Raw genomic sequence first — 19856 nt, forward strand, 5'->3', positions numbered from 1 at the left:
CCCCATGACCTCCGTGACCAAAGGTGGAAAGAAAGGACTAGGACCACCTGGGAAACGTTTGACTTCTTTGACCTTTGTGACCCAAGATGGATAGATAGGACTGGGTCTATTGTGACCACCTGGGATGTCTGGGGAAGGACCTAAGGGGAACGGGTATGTGCACGCCTCAACTTGACCAGTCGAAAAATCGTTTACAGCATTTGCCTCAATATGGACATATTGTGTCATACCTGCAAGATACGTGCCTACCACCGATGATTTTATAGTTTTCGTTGCAGAAACCTAGGCGCTCGAATTTGGCTTTTTTTTTTTTTTTTTTTTTTACATCTTTGACCATTGTCTCCATCATTACAGCATTTCTGTACTCCGTGCCTTGTTCGTCATTGTTACAATGTGGGTCAAGCTCTAGCTCCCGGTAAATCTTCCTTGATGGGCAACGTCCGATATTTGGTACACATCAAATATTTAGTTTTTGTTTACCAAAAGTACACATTTCCCATTTTCACATTCACGATTTTCAATTTCCGTAATTTAACAAAAGTTGGAAGATTTATTGACTGAACAATTAGAAAATTGTACACCCCAGACTAAAGGCAATCAGATGTTAACGACTTTTTTAATAAAGTGTACTTAGTAATAAATGGTAGAAGAAAAGCATTGTGTTTTGTTCTGACTCCTAGTATTTGATCAGAGACGTCCTAGCTATACCAATATTAACATGACTTCTGCTTACTGCTTTTGATAAATTTATTAAGTTCCGTTTATTCACTCAAACCAAATACTTTTGTACAAGAGGAAGATATATATATATATAGAATACGCAAACAATACCAATCATCAGATGTATACATACATGGTCATACAGGAAAAAGTAAAAACGGACAAATCAATTCTTAGGTAAGACTTTGGTATAAAGGATTAGAACTGGAAAAAAAAGTCTGTGAAACAGACAGAATAGAAAATATTTGAATAAAACACACAGTTTTCTTCCAGTAGGCTCAATGATGTAACATATTGTTTTTAATGTATAAAACATTCAGAATTATACTTCTATGGGTTAAAGTATTCAATGAATAACGACCAAAAGTTGCACCAGATAAATGAATACTCAATATTTTAAATTATGGAATCATTTTGAAGGTGATATCAAATAAAAATACCTAACGAAGGATTTTTCAAAATTTTGATTATTGTCTTATCAATTGCACCTTAAATTTTACATTGAAGTATATGAACAGCGTATGATTTGTTAAGATAATGTTAAAAATATCTTGAATTTCCTGAATATTTGCATGAAATCTCTTTTTTCAGATATGTAAAATAAATTAATTATTTACTGCATATTTTAAAAAAAAGTGAAATTTTGTCCTTTTCCTCAGAGGAAGATTTCTATTAAAAAAATTGTTGTGATCAGTCATGTGAATTGGGTTTATATTTCTTTTATCCTTATATTCTAGTAAATATTTATTAATAACTAATGTAAAATTATAAACAATTGTTTAATTTCCATTCATTATCCATTGAATACCTTAAATCGGTTTAATTATTTTCTCTTACATCAATTTGTTGTTTGAAATTGAATAATTCTTAGCTTTGTTTATATAGAAAATATATAAGGTATAATACCGTTCTATCTTTAGAATATTTCATGATTTTTTAAATACACTTCATAGTTTGGAAGATCTGGAAGACTTGGAAGACCCGTTACAAAAGGACCGACAAATCCTCCAGTAGCTACTCCGGCACCTTCTTCAGGACTTTTTCAGCACCTCCATCAAGACCTTTGATAACCCTTCTCTCGAAAAGTTTCATTGCACCTCCTCCAGGAATTATTCTGTAACATCTTATGAGATCTCCTCTGGGATATCCTCCATCTACTTCATATGTTGAATATGTGCCGCCATAACCCAGGATCATAGGGTTCCACTGAGTATAATAATCGTCAGCCAAACAAGAGGCAACCACGAGACCCAGAACTAGCAATGTATGCATCTTTGGTAATGTGGTAATCTGCATGAGACACGGAAAGTCAAGCAGTTTTTGTTATTTTTTCAAATAAATACTATCTTAATCTTGTTCTGATTTGTGAACAATGCAACTCTAAACTATGTTCATATGCGTTTTAAGATGGTACTTAAGAAATTTATATATCTTATATCAAACTCTAGAGAGTAATGTTGTGTATATTTGTCAGCTTGCTTATACATGTATGTTCATATATGTATTGCCAAAAAATCATGATGTAAAATAAATTGGTTGTCCAATAGATTAAACATACTGGCATGCTTAATAAAAGCAATATTAATATTTTTCGCTTTGTCAATGATTTATTTCCCCTTTTTACTTATCAACATTAATGAAAACAACGAGATATCTTCCACAATATTTGTTGTTTTGTTGCTACTTTTTGTCTTGAAAATGAGATATTCTGATATGAATTTCCCCATTTTTTGGCATTATGATTTTGTTTGACGATTGAAATTTCCTGGAATAATTAATTTAATTGATGGAATTTATTTGCAAATTTTATACAATAGATCTGAGAACAAAAATAGATTTTCAAAATTAATTACAACATTTTTTAACATAGCAATATTATAATTTATCGAAATATTGAAAAAAAGAACAACTCAAATTCATCGTTATTGATTCTTAACTTGAACAAAAAGTGGTGGCATATAAGAAATAGTTAATGAAATGTCCACACTAATTTATATAACAACCTTAGCATGTGCTCTATAGAGTATAAATCTAATGGTCAGTGTCTTGGCATTAAATGGAGATACTAAAATTGGAGTCAGCACTAACCTCTAGAATTATAACATTTTGTGAAAGTTTTTAATCTAAAAAATAATACATCATTTGGATTTATATATTAACATGATTTATAGAATAATACTTATTTTGTTTGAAAATTTAGGTTAAAAAAAAATAAAGTCGACATTTAACTGGAAGTTAACGTCTGATTGGTACAAAAGTATGTTTCACGATATGGCATGCCTAAACAGAGAGTGTGTTAAAATTTAAACTATTTCAATCTGTTGTTGCTGAGAAATCTTTGACAAAATTTGATTGATAATTTAGGTTAAAAATAAACATAATCGTCATTTAATAGGAAATTGACGTCCAATTGGTACAAAAATACATCCCACGATATGGATTGCCTACACAAAGAGTGTATTAACATTTCAAGCATTTGCAATTTTTAATTAGTTGCTGGAAAAAAAATGACAGAAATATTTGTTACGAACATACAGACGGACAGACAGACGGACGGAGAGACACACAAGGGTGAAACAGTATACCCCTTCTCCTTTGGAGTGGGGGCATAATAAACCTCAAAGGCTTTATGATTGATTTGATCTTGCCCGATTGTATTTAAACATTCGGCATTCCTGTTTTGATCTTACATTTCATTAGATGAAACTTTATGACCCTATCATCAACAATCCATAGAAGTGCATATGAATTTGACACGTATTTTTAGTGCATTTGCGAAAAATTAGTGTTTTTATCAATTATTTACGTTAAAGAAGGCCAACTTTGTTTTGTTTAATAAAAAATTGCATTATGAAAAAATGTTAAGATTTTAAAAACCATGTGTAATAAACAGAAACTCCAGTGTTCCTGTAAGCTTTTACGAAAACATATCATCTAGATATTAATCAAAGTTAAACAACGTTCCAGAAGCTATCAGAAATAATGTCTGCAGGAACATGTAAGCTATGGGCTGGAAAAATGTATCTTATTTTTTCGGCAAGAGGACCTTATATTTCAGAAGGAGAAACAGACTGTATGACTGTTAATGTTCATCAATTTCTCCAGCCAATTCTTTTTAACATATTGATAAATGCACGTTTCGAAACTGTCAATAGTAGAACATGCATGTGTTCATTAACAAAACATATCACCAAATCCATTGTTTATTTGATACAAGTCTTTGTTTTGCAGTCATTTTATAATTATTTACATTAAATGTGTACGAGAAGTATTTTTAAAACCTGTGTCAGGAATAAATTAAAGCAACAATTTCCGTGGTATTATACATATTGGTTGTATATTGTACTCACCGTTAGAGTCTGTTTATAGCAACTTCTTATAGTATTTGTTCAGTACATTTCACTTTTATACCTTTTATAAAGATAAAAGTGCAAGTCTGTAGTTAATTGTTTTCTAGTTTTATATTTTTTCTTGGAAGTGTATTAATTTTATACTTTATGATAATATTTTTCTAAAGCATAGACATGATTTACACATTTTTTTATAGATATAATATAAATATTATTTCCTAGAAATCATGTGTTGTAATTTTACAAAACAGAAATGGTAGTATACGTGAAAGTGCTTTTATGACGAAGGAAAATAAATCATACGGCAGAAATAGGCAGGCAGATACATTAAGGTGAGACAACAGATGGTGATAAATGTCACAAAAATTCAAATGCAGCTTTATTTGAAGTATCATACGCACAATTGCAATTTCTGAGAAATACATTTTTTCTATAAACAGTCTTTTGGTTAATGCTTTGTAAGTGACATTTGCATTGATCCTTTGTGTTTATTTTTACTTTGCTAGATATATTGTTTAATGAATTTTACTTTGTAGAATATATTTTTTTGTAAAAAAAATGATTGAGTTTTCATATTTAATATGTATTGTCAAATACTGCAAAATAGATTAATCGAAATATTTTATTTTTAGTGTGTTCATTTAAGAAATAAGATTTGGATATTGATTTTTGTTGGTGACGTGTTAATATTTTGTGAAGCCTAATAAGCTTTTTGGCATACTCGTGATTTTAACCACGCGCGTAGTTTGAATGTGAACTTTTAAGCACTGTTTATTTGTCTATTTACGATAGAATATGACTATTAGAAACAATCTGAACTGTGTATGTATAAACAAGAAACAGATCCATCAGTAAAACTAAACTCTTGCAATGATTATATTACCGTGACTTCTTAAATTATATGATTTCTTTACCCCCTGCAATCAACAACGAAATCAAGATATTAACTCTCTAAAACACTAAGTGTTTATCATATTACCATGTAATGAATACGGCGGCGTGGATAAACTAGATGACAAAATATTTAGCTTTCTTTTCGGACAAATATGACGTAATTGTTCGAATGAATTTGAATTTGTTCAAATGAAATTAGATTTCTTCGGACAAATAACCTATTTCTTCGGACAGATAAGTTATGTGTTTGGACGAACAAATCCCAAATTGTGCAAACCAAAAACTTATTTGTTTGTGCGAATACGAATTTGTTCGGAAGAATTATCTACTAGATTAAAACTTAAACTTAGTGATAAGGTCTGTTATTTCTTTGTTTATCACTATTATAAGATTGTCCCAATTTAACACTCTCAGTGAAAGGTTAATAAAGATTGTCCTTGAATTCAATACACATTGGACAACTTTGACAATAACACTGATCCAGGGACATTCTCTTCTAGTTAACATGAACTGTTTGTAGAACAGCATTATTCTGAGATCCAAAATCTTCCTCTATAAACTCTGTTTCAAAATGATAACTCTTCACTTCCTAGGAAAACTCAGAAGGCTCATTCGAGATTCCAAATTCCAGAGTTGAAAAACGGATGGTTTTCAGAAATCATTACACGTATATACATCCAGCTTACAAACCTGAGCCTTTGATTATGTTTTCATGTTCACTCCCTTCAATCAACTGAATTATTGATAGGTGCATCAGTGCGTAAGAAAGAAGAAATGTTCAAGGTTATTTGTGTGGGAGATCGAGTCTGACGTTATTTCGGGCAGTTCGTGATATTTTTATCATTTTTTTTTAGTTGTTGAAAGTATTAATCGATCAAGTATCGAGAGCTGAATCGTGTAGATTTCAGCCGAGTCAGTTTCTAAAGACCTATTAATAACAATCAATTTGCTTTAGAAAAAGAGGACAAAATACTCCGTACATGTAAAATTCTACAGGTACCCACACATTTCTAACGGTAACACTACTGGCTCTAAAAACCCCTGTCCGTATGAAAATCCCCTGTCTTCCCCTGTACATCCCCTGTGTGCCACTGTACAGAGCCCCTGTATACCCTGTCATCCCCTGTTCACCCCTGTACACATCCCCTGTGTGCCACTGTAAGCCCCTGTCAACCCCTGTAAGCCACTGTATACCCCTGTACATGTCCCTGACATCCCCAGTGCGGCTTTTGACTGGGTTTTTCTTCAATATTATTTTCTTAATTCAACTATTGAAATCACATATTTTATGTTTTGAGGTATAAGTCAGTATTTGCACTCAACAGTACCGAATCACAAGTCAAACTGATATCGTAATTTTAGAAATCATATGTTTTAATTGATAATTTATCGATAGTTAAATATCCATGTCAACAACCAAAGATTTGAGATTCACCGGGTGGTTAACCTCAAGTGAGTGGAGGGGGTATTTTTATATTAGGTGTGGAAGCCCTCGGGGCATATAGTCCTTTAAAGCTCGGGAACATCGCTACTCCCTTATGTTTGAAAAACAGACATAAAAAATACAACATGCATAGAGTGAATTATTCATTTTTTAAAGTTGTCTACAGATATATGTACACTTTACTTATGAATATCGTAAACCTTGACTCATGATTCTTGGTAATAAACATAATACTGGAAACTAAGATCAAGCGCGCCACATAGTTTTCAATTGTGTATATATCTAAAGATCTAATCATATAGGTACGCACTATAACCAATAAATCAGTCAGAATGTAGAGGTTATGAATAGCCGAGTAAAAATAGAGTACACCTTCTTTTTTCAAACCAAGTTCTTGGTTATACCTTTATTAATTTCCAGTGAATAGCAAAATAAAGCTTCAATAGCTTATATGGGTTTGCCTAAGAAATCATTTAGTATGTTTGTTTAATTTGTTACTGACCGGCTTATTGGACTCTTGAATTGAATTTAAAAAGATGATTTATTCTCATAATCAATTTCATTAATTTCTAAAATGAAATTTCTTTTCACTGCAAAGTGGAAGATATCAAAGATAATTTGATTAATTGTTAGTGAACAGAAATCTGCTGCCAAGGTCAGAACATTTAAATGTGTTTTCTATAGATGTACTCATGAGAGAGAGAGAGAGAGAGAGAGAGAGAGAGAGAGAGAGAGAGAGAGAGAGAGAGAGAGAGCGAGAGAGAGAGAGAGAGAGAGAGAGAGAGAGAGAGAGAGAATTTGCATTGGTTTTGAATTAAATCTATTAATTATATAGTTTACCCGGGAATTAATTTTCTAATAAGTAAACACCCAATCCTAATTTCATTACCTATTCTGTATCATCCTGCAGCCCTGGTCAGAACATACACAACATACATGTAAATGTAAAACAAGTGTTTTCTATACATGTAGCCTAAGGAGTTTATAAAAATACTGAGAGAGAGAAAGAGAGAGAGAGAGAGAGAGAGAGAGAGAGAGTTTGCATTGACCTTTAATTAAAAGTTATTAATAGTTTACCTGTGAATTAATTTCCTTATAAGAAGACATGCAATCCTATTAATTGTCATATCCAATTCTCTTATTATTAGTTAGATTAACTAAGAGCTGTCAAATTAATTTTTAATTCATCAATGTTTTATTCTACACCAGATCAATTCATCAAAAATCTTGATGACACATGATTAACAACTAGCTGATTGAAGCTACAGTTTTCAAAGGAGAGGATGTTGACATTTTTTTTCCACTCGGTCAGTGATTATACAACAGTTACTCTACACAGCCCTTCTTGACAATTTGCAGTGCACAGTGCGAGGTAGGGAAAAAGAGATGATAGACACACGTACACATGTATATACACACACTTCCTAAGATCTGAATGGTCGGTCAGTTATGATATAATTGCTGTATACAGCCCTCCTTGACAATTTGTAGTGCGAGGTAGCGAGATTGGGAACAATGAGGTGACAGACACACGTGCACTTGTATATACACACACGTCCTCAGTTCTGGATGCTCGGTAATGTTACACAATAATGCAATATATGGTGTTTAAACATATATTTAAAGTGTTAATATATATATATAAACATATATTTAAAGTGGTCTGTCAAGTAAGGAAATAATAAATTGAAAATTTCGATTTTGTCATTTCTGAGAATTTCAAACATGAAAATATTAAAGAACTTTAAATTCAGAACATTATTTGGCACAGTAATGTTAATTAAAACTATATATTATTCTTTTATATTTTTTATTTTTCAAATCAAATCAATTTTGAAAAAAAATATCTTTTCTAATCCGAAACCCAGAACATTGTTTAAGAAAATGCATGTGAGTATATATGTTACCCCGTTACCGGCATTTGTATACAGTCATGAATTAAATCATTCATTACCCGTATCATTGGTCTATATGCTGATTGTATGAGGACAATTCTATATAATAATGCATATAAATAACTAAACTGGAAAATGCACACTGATAGAAGTTACAAGTGTCAATGAACCGGTCTATTCCCTCTTCCTAAAAAATCAAATCTCTCTCTCTCTCTCTCTCTCTCTCTCTCTCTCTCTCTCATGATTTATAAAAAAAGTCTGACACAAATATCAGCAATTTACATGAACTTCAAAAATACTATTTAATTCTATGCATCATTACACTGGGCAAAACAGTCAAAATATAGGTGATCATTTCATCATTTCGATCGGTGTGTGGTTATCTGCAAATGCTGATCATGTTGTGTGTTTTTAAGCGCTTCAGCTTAGACAGGTTACATAGCACAGAAAATTGCAGATTTCACGCACTCCCCTTTTTTTTCTTTTTTTGTACATATCACAGAACCAGTCATTTGTTTAAATGCATGTAATAAAATAAGTGCTTTATCGGTATACAAATATATTTTTATTTGTGTCAATATTGAGTCAAAATTATTCACGTTTGTAATAATATTACCCTATAAAAAATGTAAAAAAAAAACAAGCACCGTCTAAACATGAATGCTAAATAAAAATTTTAAAAATCCGAGTTAATTAAATCTATTTATTTACTTAGCGGGCAGTTAAAGATTGCACAGGGGATTTCAGGGGCATGCACAGGGGTATACAGTGGCTTAAAGGGGATGACAGTGGGGTACAGGGGGTATCATAGGCTTACAGTAGCATACAAGGGATGTGTACAGGGGTGCACAGGGGATGACAGAGTATACAGGGGCTCTGTACAGTGGCACACAGGGGGTGAACAGGGAATGACAGTGAAAACACAGGGTGTGACAGGGGAAGACAGGGGTGAACAAAAGGACAGGGGTTTTTAGAGCCTGTAGTGTTACCGTTAGAGATATGTGGGTACCTGTAGAATTTTACATGTACGGAGTATTTTGTATTTTGAAGTCAGGGGATTTTCATACAGACGGGGGTTTTTAGAGCCAGAAGTGTAATTAAAAAGGATTACAGGATCTGCTTTGGTATACTCTATCGTACCTAACAATGTGTAATAAAGCAATTACATTGAATGTTCTTTAGATTTTTTAAATGTTTTGTTATACATCATTTTAAAATGTATATTTTGTTCTTTATCTATTAACCAAATGACAGAGTGAGCATATCTTTGTAAAACAGTACATAAAGCAGTTTTATGATAAACAATTTATACAACTGTAATTTGTTCTGGCCCAGTTCCTTTTGTATCTTGAAACTCCATTAAACGTTTAATTTTCATGATAATTTAATTTAGCATTATTTCCAAGCAAAACTCTTCCAGATCCAAGAAAGCATATTATCAATTCAGCTACGTAATCAGCATTAATCTAATTAATTATGTTTATAATACATTACACCATTTAAAAATTCAACAGCTGATTAATGATCACCATTTATTTATAAGCAATGTTGTTAACGTCACATTGAAAAGTACATTTTAAAATAAATCAAATCGGGAGTTCCAGACGACACAAGTGAATAAGCTACTCAGACAAAAAACAGTTCTTAATGTTTTGCGACTCCCATCTCTATATATTTTTGTTCTAGTGAATTCAAACGCTATAATTTTGTATGTAATATCTTATGATACTAAAAGAAAGATTCGCTATTACTTAAATGTAATTGATGTAGAAAAAGTCTTCATACTTTCACCATCATTTTTGCAACGATCGCTGCCCTCAAAGCACGCAAAATAGGTTCAAAAAGAGTACTTTTGGATTATTTATACTTAATTTTTTTTAAAACAAATTAATGGATCAAGCGTGAAGAGTAAGTAAAATCAAAGAAAAAATATTGTTTAGTAAATTTTAAAGCCACCTTAAACTTAATTATGAGGTCTGTAATTTATTTATTTCTATCATGAGATGTTCTCAATTTAACACTCTCAGTGAAAGGTTTATGGAGGTAAATATATATTTTCCCAGCATACACCTTTTCTCTGATGTATATAATGCACATTGCTGCTCATTACGTGGTCAAAGTTCCTACAAACTTGTAAAAAAAAAATAAAGATTGTCCTAGGATGCAAGACACTTTTGACAACTTTGACAATAACACTGGTCCAGGTACATTTTTTTCTAGTTAACACGAACTGCTGGTGGAAAAGCATTATTCTGAGATCCAAAATCTTCCTTCAAAAACTCTGTTTAAAAAAGCTAACTCTTCACTTCCTAGAAAAGCTCAGAAAGCCCATTCGAGATTCAAATTTTGAGATTCGAAATTCGGATAGTTGATCATAACCATTACATCTATATAAATCAAACTTAGAAACTTAAGCCCTTGATTTTATTTTCATATTCACTTCCTTTAATTAAATGGATTATTGTTTGGTGCATCAGTGCGTAAGATAAAAGAAATGGTTCATGCTTATGTGTGGTAATTCAAGTCTGACGTAATTACGTGCAGTCTGTGATTTTTTTATATACCGGTATATATTTTTGGGTTGTTGAAAGTATCAATCATCAGTTCATCTCTTCATCCGTCTTAAATGTTCACAATGGTGTGGTTGTACTGTCCTTCGACATGTTGATAGATAATTAAAGGACACGATATCAATACCTTTCTAACGTCTTGTACAGGTGTCAACGAGCATGAGCTGAGGTGAAAGCAACTAACACGACATTGCCAAATGAGCAGTCATCAATAAATTCCTGGTTGTTGGGTTTTTTTTTTATAAAATTGATATATATTATGTCCGATTTCGGCTGATTCTGGTTATTCAACAGTTCTATTCCTTTTACATGAATGGCACAGTCTTGTAATAATTTGTTGAGATTTGCCTGTTCGGTAAAATAATGAATTTTTGGTAATTGAAGTTGTTGATCAAATTTGTCACATTAACAATTTAAAAAGAGATGGAAAATATCTTCCTTGACAGGGTTTTTTCTCATTCTGTAAGGGATCCAGTACCAATTTCTCTCGCTGAAAAATGTCGATTGTGTTTTTGTAAGATCGCATTTGTTCCTCCGTCTGACAGTTGGGGGGATGCCCAGAGGCCTCTTGTTTATTTTTCAGTATCGACGTAACCGCAAAGTAGACCACAGTTGTTTTGAGGACAACGCCGCACTTCAAACATTTTCTTTATCAGATATCCGTATTCTAGGGCTCTGTGAAGCTCGGTCGTTGTAAAGGTTTCCGTCAAAAGGTGTTCCGAATTTGAATGCTGACAGCTGTAGTTGGGATCCTGAGGGTATTCCTTGACACATGTTCGACATAAGGGAGACAATAATTTCCATCCAGTGCGTTACGGAAACACAGTGTGATAAAGCCCTCAAAGGGGTAAGACCCGACACTTTATGATACCAAAATAACTTTGATCATCATGGGGTCAGTGATAAATTCTGGTTGCCCCATTGGAAATGTTTGTTCTTCGGGGCAAATGAGTATAGGAAAAACACTTACTTATCTGATGGCTCCTTCAATACAATACAATTGCGTGGCATTGGTGATCCCCCGCTTCAGAGCTTCCCAGGGTTAAACAGATCTTGAAAATTTAGAGTTTGTACAAAGTCTTGTTCCCAGAGAATCACCATCTCGTATCTCTGTTCCCTTGAATGGTGTTCTCGTCTTAATGTCTCTTCGTACAAGGCACCGTAAGTACGGTCGACTCAATGAGGGTGAGTTTCGGTCTCAAGTTCAGGATGACAGGAAGGGTAACCGTATAATTTGTATGTGGTGTTGGTCTCTTGATTGTATCCGTCCAACGTGTAGGGCCCAATCTGCATTTAACCTCCGTTTAGGGCATGTTGAATGACTCTACCGTTGCGACTCATCAAGGATAGCCAGCGACAGGGTTTCATTGAAAATTGTCGCGCTGGGTCGTATCCCATTTTGAGAATGATAGAAATACTCTCATGGGGCATAAATGATCTCCGTTGGGCTAAACTGGCGGCGCTAGCAAAAGGGATGGCTTCTTGAAAGAGATTTACATGCTCCAAGCTCTGGGTGTTCTTTTTAAATTGCGCACAGCAACGTTGTAAAAAGGTCAGCATCCATCATGCAGTATTCCAAGAATTCCTTTGGAAAATCAAACATTTTCCTTGTTGCTGCTCCCACCAATCATAGAATGCTTGACGCCCCGAGGTTGTCATATTGTCCTGATTGTAGTAGGCATCGGGAGATAGGGTCAGACATAATTTTGATTTGGTTCCATATTGAAAAAAATGGGGGAAATATCCTTACTTCTTACTTCCTGGAATCCAAATACCGAAGGCATTTTTTACAAAGCAAATGTAAGTAATTGTGAGAATCAAGAAATTTCAATTTCCAGCATTGCATGGAGAAGATTGTATTTCCGTTCATGATGAACGTATGAGTGATGCAGGCCGTATGCAACAGGTACAGTACTGTTCCTGAAACTTACTTTCCTCCTTGAACGGTAAGTGAAGGGTGAGCGCACTCTGAGTGAACGGTGAGCGCACGCTGAATGGAATTTAGTGAGAGCTTATGAACGATGAACGGTGAGCGAACGCAGATCACAAACGGAGTGCAAATGCGAGCCCAAAGTGAACGGTGAACGATATGTGAACACTATATGAAATCATGGTGAACGATTTATTCTGAGTGCCTCGGGAGTTTTCCTTACATTGTGTTTCGTCGGTAAAAAATAACAAATAAACTACATGACTGTATGTGTTGTCATCAGCCTAAATATAAAAGTATATGACTGAGCGATAAGTAAACGCTGAACGAACGGTTTACGCACGGTGAGCGCTTGATGAGCGCTTTGTGAACGGCGAGTGCGAAAGGAGCGGAGAGCACAAGTGAACGCACTGTGAGCCTACGGTGAACGCAGGGGAAAATGGGAAAAATGGCATCAAAAATAAATCTTTTTACAATACGAAAACAGTGTTCATATCATACAATGTAAGTGCATTCGTAGGCTACTAGACTTTGAGAGAAAAAAATTAAAGAAATTATTAAATTTAATTGACAGCTGTGTGTACCCCGTGCAGATGCAAAGCTTAAACATGAGGTTCGGTTAGTATTCAGGTGATATAATGATAATAAAATCGACATCCTTTCAAAAATAGCTGAATTCCTTCAAGTTGTTAACTTTACTGTGGTTGGAGAGATGTACGATTCAACCTTCAACCCCTCAAAAGAAAAATGAACTCGTCCAAGAAACTGAAAGAATAAGGACTATGTGCATTCAGTTAGGTAACCCATTTCACAAATCATCCAACTATTAATCCCGAGCAAGAATATTTTTACCAATAAATTCTATCATTTGTTTATTGTTTAAAATAGATTTTCAATTGGATTATACATAAGATACCAAGAAAGATTTAATTTTTTTAATTTTTTATATTATATTAAATGAAATACAGGAACACTTTTTGCACTCTTTTCTATCGCGTACTAGATTCAATTGATTTGTTCTAAGCGCTTCTTTTAGTTTGAAGGTTCGGTTAACAGTAAACAAATAGACGGGGTCATGTGGTCAAAAAATGAGATTAAATATGCAAAGCGAGATTAACAGTAATTAATTCATTATTTTAGATCCGTGTTTTTGTGATTATATGTAACTTGTAGTCATCGCATATTTTCTTACACACAATGACTTAATGGTGTATATGTCAATCCAATTATTATCTACTGACTTCTACATTGCCCAAAAAGGTCGTATTTCAATTAAAAGGTCTATTATGGACGCTAAACATGAAATAAAGATTATGTAACGATAACAGGAGAGAAGAGATTAAAGCTTCATTGTGCAGATTTATATCTTTCATCGGGTAAATGTAAACCTTTCTTTTTTGATTGTGTCACGTTGGGATTTAATCATTCGGACTAATTTTAATTGTGTTATTTGTAACACAAAAAAATTCCTCTATTACGACAACTGTTTTAAAGACGTTCTAAATTCAGCACAGCCTTTATTCCACCTGAGGCATAGTCAGTGATAAACAATTAATCTTTTGTTTTGCCTTCTGTTCATGTTTATTTACAACTCATCTTTCATTTTTTTATCCCTTTATATATTTGCTGGTAAAATGTAATCTAAGGAATTACTCAATAGCTATTTAATAATTGATTTCCTTACATCTGTTCATATTATGGTAATCCTTCATTGTGTTATTTCCTTGTTTACTATATATGATTCTGAATTGTAAACTATAGTCAGTTAGAATCAGACCATTGGTGCTGATGCATACCAAACTCACGTAAAAGTTTATTCCATGCAAATTCTAGATGAAAGTCTGACAACTAAAACGCGTATTGGTTTGTTAGAGCTTTAACGAGTCTGGGTCAAGCAACAAAAGAATATTAATTTCAGTTTTGGACCATTATTAATCCCGTACGAGAGAAAAGGTCCAAAAATAATTGTAAAACAATAAGACTAAGTTGAACTTCAAATAGCATGCCAATGCATTTGATACTTCGGCTTTATCTTACATTAATAGCCGTTCAATAATTCTGATTCAGCACTGAAGATAAAAACATGATAATATGAACGATAGACAATTATTTTATATAAAAAATTGATTGATGGATGTTATTATTATTATCAGTAGTAGTATTATGTAACAAGCATTTTTGATACTCGTAATCTTACTTAAACTGTTCATGTCTTCCTCTTTTCCGGTTTTGCTATATACTAGTACAAAAATTATGCAAGATTCAAATCACCTGTGTTTATTTTGGTAACAAATGCTTGCTTAATAATAATTTCTTGTTGTCATGTTTTACTAGTCAACATTAGATCATTTATCTCTCTAACACAGAATATTTTGTCTACGACCAACAATTATCTGATGAAATTGTCTTCATTGTATATGCTTTCCCTAGGGATACACAATATCTTAAAATAAATCAATAACTCAATTTAAGGATACAGAATAATAATTTATTTTTTCATAACAAAGATGGACTTTCCAAACTGAGTTAACTGTGTGAATTTTAACGTTAAGGGTGTGCTTGTCCATATTCCGGGTCTCAATGATCTCCGTGACCTCCGTTAGTAAAGGTGGACCAAAGATGGATAGACAGGATCGGGTCTTTATGGACCACCTTGGATACCTGGGAAAGGAGCTACACGAAGAGTATGTGCATGCGTCAACTTGACCAGTCGATAATCGTTTACAGCAATTGCCTCCTTATGGACATATTGTGTCATAGCTGCAGGGTACGTGGCTACCACCGATGAATAATAGTTTTCGTTGCAGGAACCTGGGCGCTCGAGTTCTGCTGGTATTTGACATCTTTGACCATTGTCTCCATCATTACAACATTTCTGTACTCCGTGGCATTGTTGGGCAAAGTCCGGTCTTTGGTAAACTTAAAATGTTTTGTTTTTGTTAACTCAAACGACATATTTCACCGTTTCACCTAAAACTACATATTTCCCCTTTAAAAACTACATGCAATTTTAGTATTTGGTAGAAAAGTTTAAAGATTTATCAACTAAACTTTTTACTAATTTTGCAATCCAGACCAAGGGCAATCAGACTTTGAAGGCTTTTGTGATAAAGTATACTTTAATAAAATATACTTTAATAAATGTTAGAATAACTGCATTATGTTCTGTAACCTGATTCTTAGTATTTTATCAGAGAAGCCGAGCTACACAAACCTTAACATAACTTTTGCTTTCTGTCCCTGATAACTTTATCAAGCTCAGTTTATTCATACAAAACAAGTATTTTGGTAGAAGATGATCTTTACAAAATACAAAATAAGAAAACATAATCGTCATTGTATAATGTATACATTGTCATACAGGAAAACGATTAAAGTAAACATGGTCATATAATAAAATCAAAACTTATGTAAGACTTCGGAAGATTAGAACTGGAAAACAACTAAGAGGAACAAAGAGAATTGAAAAAATCTAAAATTAATATACATATATAGTTTTATTAGAGATTAAAAAAATAACACCAGGTACCACGAGTAAGTTCACAGAAATAACGTAATGATTTTATGTATAAAAAATACATAATAATACTTTCATTGGTTAAATTGGTTTACTTTTTTACTATTACATTAATATGTCGTTTGAAATAATAATATTTCAGATATATCGACCTATATTTTAAATATTGTAATTTTTTAAAAACCATTTATACCAACTGGAAACCGTACTTCTTGTTTTAAACATCTAAAATCAATATACATAGTTTTATTAGAGATTAAGAAAATAACGCCAGGTACCACGAGTAAATTCACAGAAATATCGTAATGATTTTTATGTATAAAAAATACATAATAATACTTTTATTTGTTAAATTGGTTTACTTATTTTAATTGAAATAATAATATTTCAGATATATCGACCTATGTTTTAAATATTGTAATTTTTTAAAAACCATTTATACCAACTGGAAACCGTACTTCTTGTTTTAAAAATCTAAAATTAATATACATAGTTTTATTAGAGATTAAAAAAATAACACCAGGTACCACGAGTTTATTCACAGAAATAACGTAATGATTTTTATGTATAAAAAATACATAATAATACTTTTATTGGTTAAATTGGTTTACTTATTTTACTTGAAATAATAATATTTCAGATATATCGAAATATTGTAAATATTGTAATTTTTTAAAAACCATTTATACCAACTGAATACCGTACTTCTTGTTTTTCTTCTTCAAGGAATGCAGCTGGGATACTGAACTATGGATTTAAAAAAAGGTTTTAGTAAACAGACAATGATAACTTTGCAATTATCATTTCTAGAATAAAAAGCTCAGCATTATTGATTAACTGAAACATGATTTTAAATATATTTTTTAAATTATATGAAATAATCTGCGGGCAAATCATTGATCAGAATAATAAAACTACCACCATCTTTTTTGTGAATAACATTTGTTATGATATGTCATTAAATCTTACGAAAACCGTTTTCTCGACCTCCTCCGACACCTCCTCCAAGACCTCCTCCCACACCTTGTCTAAAAATCCCTACAACATCTCCTTCAAGACCTTTTCTATCATCTTCTCCAAGACCCCCTCTAACACCTCTGACACGTCCTCTTAGACCTCTTCCAACACCTTCTCCGACACCTTCTTTTACACTTTTTCTAAGACTCCCTCCAATACCTCCTCTGACACTTCCGTTTCTCCATTCTTCTCCATTCCCTCCTCTTTTATTTTTTAAGACCTCTTTCACCTTCATCGATACCTTCTCTTACACCCTTCTCATGACCTCCCGTGACATTTTCTGCAGCACCACCTCCGACATCTTCTCCAGGACTTCCTCTGACATTTCTTCCAAGACCTTCCTCGACATCCTCTTCAATACAATCACTTACATCTCTTTCATTATCTCCTTTGACATCTCCTTCGACATCTTCTTCAATACTATCACTTACGTCTCTTACACTATCTCCTTCGACATCTTCTTCAATACTATCACTTACGTCTCCTACATTATCTCCTTCGACATCTTGTTCAATATCATGACTTTCGTCTCTTACATTATCTCCTTCGACATCTTCTTCAATACCATCACTGACATCTCTTACATTTTCTCCTTCGACATCTTCTTTAAAATCATAACTGACATCTCTTTCATTATCTCTTTCGACATCCTCTTCAATACCATCACTTACGTCTCTTACATTATCTCCTTCGACATCTTCTTCGATACCATTACTGACATCTCTTACATTATTTCCTTCGACATTTTCTTTAAAATCATCACTGACATCTCTTACATTCTCTCCTTCGACATCTTCTTCAATACCATCACATACGTCTCTTAAATTATCTTCTTCGATATATTCTTCAATACCATCACTTACGTTTCCTACGTATACATTATCTCTTTTGACATCTTCTTCAATACCATCACTTACATCTCTTACATTCTCTCCTTTGAAATCTCCTTTTATACCATCACTTACATCATCTTCTAAATAGTTGCCGATATAGTAATCTTTTTCAGTAAAATTATCGTCAGCCAAACAAGAGGCAACTACAAGACCCAAGACCAGCAATGTATTCATCTTTGGTAATTGTATAATCTGTATGAGATAGGGACAGTCAAGAAGGTTTTGTTATTGAACAAATAGTAACTTAAACTTGTTTTGATTTGTGAAAAATGTAGCTTAACACTCTGTTTAAAAGCGTTTAAAGAAAGTATTGAAGATATTTATGACTATTTGTTTCATCTTGTATCAAACTTTAAAAAGTGATGTCGTGTATTTTTGTCGACCTGCTTATACATATAAGTTTATATTACAAAAAAATTATGCTGTAAAAAAAAATTGGTTGTCAAATTAAGTAAACATGTTGAAATGTTGAATAAAAGCATTTTAGATATTCTTTGCTTAAGCGGGATCAGAACGTTGAAGTGTAAAAAAGTGTCAATTATTTTTTTGTGTATACATTAACATTAAAAAAGTAAGATGTCTTCGACAATATTTGTTATTTTTGCGGGCACTTTCTTCTCTTGTAAATGATATACATGTATGTAGTTTTATATGAATTTCTGGCATAATGATTTTTTTTCCCGGACGAATATAATTTCCTCAAATAATTCATTAAATTGATGAAATTCATTTGCAAATCTTATTTAATAGTTCTGAAGATACCATCTAGATATTAAATATAGTGAAACAACGTTCGATAATATATCAGTCTGCAGATATATGTATCGTATGGGCTGGGAAATATGTCTTAAAGTTTTGGCAAGAAAGCCTTACATTCCAGCAGGAGGAACATACTGTATTACTGTTTAATGTTTACCAAATTATCCGGGCAAAATTTAAAAAAAACCATGTAAATGCAAATCTCGAAACTGTGTCAAGAGTGGAACATACATAAATTCAGAAACAAAACATATCACCAAAGTCAATATTAATTTGATACAAGTCTTTGTTTTACATTATTATTATTTTTTACATTAAATGTGCCATATAGAATACGAAAATAATTTCAAAACCCTGTTTCAGGAATAAATTAAAGCAACAAGTTTCATTTGATTAGACATACTGTTTTTATATGGTACTCACTGTTAGAGTCTGGCAGTAGCAACTGCTTTTTTTTGTTTATGTACTTTTCACTATTATACTTTTTGAAAAAAAAGTGCAAGCCTCAAGTTAATAACTTTCTAATTTTTCATACTTTCCTCGGATGAATATTATTTTTATAATAATATATTTCTCTACCATGGACATGATATATACGTTAGTATTTGTTATGTTATGCACATATTACACTTAGAAAGCATATGTTGTAATTTTACAAACAACTGATGGTATACGTGGATGTGCTTTTATGACGGATGGAAATAAATCATACGTTAGAATTAGGCAGTAAGGGTCATAAAGGAGAGAAAACAAATGGTAATGTTACAAAATGTTACAAACATTCAAATATAACTTTCCATGAAGTATCATACTGATAATAATTGCAATTTCTCAGAAATCCTATTTTTTTCCATAAACAGTCTTTTG

The 19856-nt window shown here is 32.7% G+C and overlaps 1 protein-coding gene across 1 annotated transcript; it reads right to left on the minus strand.

The window, feature by feature from the left end:
• Nucleotides 1-17543: 17543 nt before the first annotated feature.
• Nucleotides 17544-18404, minus strand: LOC136275030 (S-antigen protein-like). Its single transcript, XM_066083284.1, has one exon. The coding sequence runs from the start codon at nucleotides 18402-18404 to the stop codon at nucleotides 17544-17546; it is 861 nt and encodes a 286-aa protein (XP_065939356.1).
• Between the last annotated feature and the right edge of the window lie 1452 nt (nucleotides 18405-19856).

This window comes from Magallana gigas, chromosome 4 (assembly GCF_963853765.1).
Source record: "Magallana gigas chromosome 4, xbMagGiga1.1, whole genome shotgun sequence".
Lineage (NCBI taxonomy): Eukaryota > Metazoa > Mollusca > Bivalvia > Ostreida > Ostreidae > Magallana > Magallana gigas.